This window comes from Hyperoodon ampullatus (assembly GCF_949752795.1).
Source record: "Hyperoodon ampullatus genome assembly, chromosome: 7".
NCBI lineage: Eukaryota > Metazoa > Chordata > Mammalia > Artiodactyla > Ziphiidae > Hyperoodon > Hyperoodon ampullatus.
In genome coordinates this window covers 37,050,879-37,054,204 of record NC_136920.1, presented here as the reverse complement: position 1 = coordinate 37,054,204, position 3,326 = coordinate 37,050,879, and the positions used below count along the sequence as shown (strand labels likewise).

The window sequence follows — 3,326 nt, the reverse complement described above, 5'->3', positions numbered from 1 at the left end:
AACCTAGTCAATGGCAGAAGCAGCACTAATTCAGAAGTTTGTTTTCTTTTACCATCAAATGCTAAATTAATATCCAAAGGTATATATTTGTATTTACCATGCTGTAAAATTTTAAGTCAATGCTTTAAATTACTGTGTAATCTTTCAATGTACAGAAATGAGAAACAAAATTTCTGAATATCACAATTTTAATACATGTTGACGCTGGTTAATTGGTTAGAACGTTAGGTTAACAAGGCCAAAGTCCAGGGTTTAAAGTCCAACTAGGCCAGTTGGCTTTCCAAACCATTTCTGACAGCACATGTTGTTGGTTAGAGAAATCACTTCTAGGGATTTAAAAAAACCCAAGAAAACCCTGCAAAAGTAAGGCATTAATAATATAAAAAAAGGTGTCTTGTTTGTCACTTTAAAGCTGCATTTTCTTTGACAAGTACATATCTTTTCAACATTATTAGAAATGTGCCTTCTAGAATGCAAACTATTGTTAACTCCATGGCTTTATGTAGGATACTTCCAATGTTACCTCCTCTAAACAGAAAATCCATGGCACTACAAGCCAGTTATTTTACATATCTGTAATTAAGTTACAATTACACCTATTATATATTAGGACCTACAATAATATTTTGGACACATGAAAGTGCAGGACATTTGGCGAGAACACTGGGATTTTAATTTTGAAAACAGTATATTCGAGTGCTCAGTTACAGAACGTTGCCCATAGAGAACTGGGGCCTGGGGCTGAGAATTTGTCTCTGCCCAAATGCAGTATCACGCACTACTCCCAAGAGACAGCAACAGGTCTGTCCAGATGCTAAGACCAGGGACTTCGAAATCTCCATCTTGAGCCTTACAGGACTTCAGGGCAGTAAAAACTTCATCTTTCAGAGGTGGAGAGGCCTGACAGAGGCTTTGAAACCTGCTCAACAACTCCTCCCAGGGCACATCCTGGGACTCAGTTCCAGTCCAAAGGCCTTTCTGAAGGTTGTAGTGCAGCTGTCGACCCCAGTCTGTTAGCAGGCCCAGATAGACCCGGGAGAGCTCTGGATGGCGCCCCGCCACCAAAGATAAAAGCCCGGCTGGGAGGCTGTGGCAAAAAGCAACCATGACATCCGATTTCCCCAGAAGCCAGCGAAGCAGCTCTTGACCCTCCTCTCCCGGAGTTTCGGGGCTGCCTAGTTCCAATTCCTCTTCTTGGTGCCGGGGAGACGATGGCGGCAGCAGGAGCGCGGCCGCTACCACCTTCAGGAAGTTGTTCTGGGGCGAGCGCTCCCACAGGCTGCTGAGAAGCCTACCAGGGCCCCCTGCCTCGGCCTCCCCCACCTCCTGCAGACGCCTCAGCAGCAGCTCCGCCTGGGTCTTCATCAGTGAGTCCTCCTGAAGGACCGGGTTCTCTCCATAGGCGTTGAAGTGCAGCATGTGAATAGCGGCCCGGCGACGGACGAGGCGGGCCAGGCTGCCTTGGAGCGACTCCTCCTCGGCATCCGGGACGCCAGGGCCGGGAAAGAGCTGCTGCAGCAGGTAGTGAAAGGAGGCATCCCCGAGGGCCGGGTTCGTCAGCAGTCGCAGGGACAGCAGCTGGTCGCAGTGCCCCAAGGCCTGGAAGTTCGCCAACCCCGGGGATGGAGCAGGCCCAGAGTCGCCCTGCTGCTTCCACTGGTTTTGCAGTCGCCGCTCCAGAGCCTTGCTAATGCGGGCATGGCGGCCAAAGCGCTTGTGGATGTGGCGCAGGTAGCGAGCCCACTGTAGGGCCCTGCGCACGGTCGGGGGGTCCCAGGTGCTGACGTGAGTCGTGCGGGAGACAGCCAGAAGCTCGGAGAAGCGCTCCAAGTGCTGCAAGAGCGGTTCCATGGAGCGCGCTAGGGCCTTACTTCCGCCTTCACCTTGGAGACGGCTACTCTCTGCGTGCTTGATTGGCGTGTTGGTGAAACGATACGCCTCTCTGCAATGCTATTGGGTAAAATCCCTGTCAATCTGACAGCGTCTTTAATCCGGGTACCTGCACTCCGAGAAATGTAAGCCCCGGGAGAGTGCTCTTGGTTTTACTTTTGCCTTAGATATTGAGGAGGCTCATACGGGAGGGAGGGCTAGGATTAGAGAATTCCCGGAGCCACGTGGGAGATGCTGTTAGTTACGGAGGTCTCCGTGCTTCCTTTCGCTTTATAAACATCACTAGTAGAAGTTTCCTGAGTTTTGCGTGAGTGAATCTGTGTTAAGGTTTATCATAATCGGGGAAAGCCAGACACGGGCTGTTACATATAAGAAAATGTAATTAAATAAAAATTTTGGTTCAATTCAGTTTAGTAGAAAGGTACTGACCTCCAATTAATTAATACCAGACACTATGCTAAAGTCTGGGCCTTGACCTTATCCTTTCATTATTAGAACTTGAATCCTTTAAGTGGAACTTAAAGATTAATACTTTATTAAAATAGTAAAGGAACTTAAATTTTATTTCAAAGTTTCATTATTGTTTTTTGTTTTGTTTTTGTAATTCTCAAGGCAGAATAACTTAATTGACTCTTATTTCACACAAACAACTAATTGAACTAAGTGGCATTTAACAGCATTTAACAAAAACAAATGCTTGTCTAAAGATTGTGGGAAGGGGGAGGGGGAAGAAGAATCCACTTCTGGAATGTTTTCTGGATTATTCACAAATTTATGTGTTCTACAAATGTTTATCTGCCAACCTGTAGGGGTTTCGTTCAGAAACCTACAACAATTTCTAGTCTACTGAAATTGATGACACAGTAACTCATTTGAGCTGAGTTTGTTTCCAGTCTTAAAGACACCAAGCAAAAGTATTCTAATGAGTAGTCGGAACTGGTGTTTTGTTTTGTTTTGCTTTAACAAAAAGGAGAAGAGAAACAAATTTAACAGGAAGAGTCATTTTTCATTTATTAACTTTTTTTAAAAAATGAATAAATCAGTGGTGTTCATGCTGTTAATTCAGTTTTAGGATCTGATATTTATCACTTAGCCTAAACTCTCAGTTGGTCTGTAGCGGTTACTTGATTTTATCTTTGTCTTGGATACTAGAAACTTTGAGCCAAATGTGCAGTCTACTTTTAGCAAATGCACAGACTTCACCAATTTATTCTTAAATTGAGCACTTATTATGTCACATAGTGTAAGATACTAGGGATTTATTTGTAAGTAAATAGATGTCGTCCTTGTCCTGGTGGAGAAGTTCATTTCCTAGCATTTAAGAGCAAAATTAAACAGATAACCTCAAATGTGATAGGAGGCTCTAACGAAGGTGGATCTCCAAGACTTAGGTGATGGGGAAGGCCTCCCTCTGTAAGAAACTGACTTTCTCCTGA

The 3,326-nt window shown here is 44.7% G+C and overlaps 1 protein-coding gene across 1 annotated transcript; it reads right to left on the bottom strand.

Annotated features, from left to right (window-relative positions):
- Positions 1-771: 771 nt before the first annotated feature.
- Positions 772-1,851, bottom strand: FANCF (FA complementation group F; the record flags this gene model as incomplete). Its single annotated transcript, XM_079708388.1, has 1 exon — positions 772-1,851. One exon carries the CDS (start codon positions 1,849-1,851, stop codon positions 772-774), a length of 1,080 nt encoding a protein of 359 aa, XP_079564514.1.
- Positions 1,852-3,326: the final 1,475 nt, after the last annotated feature.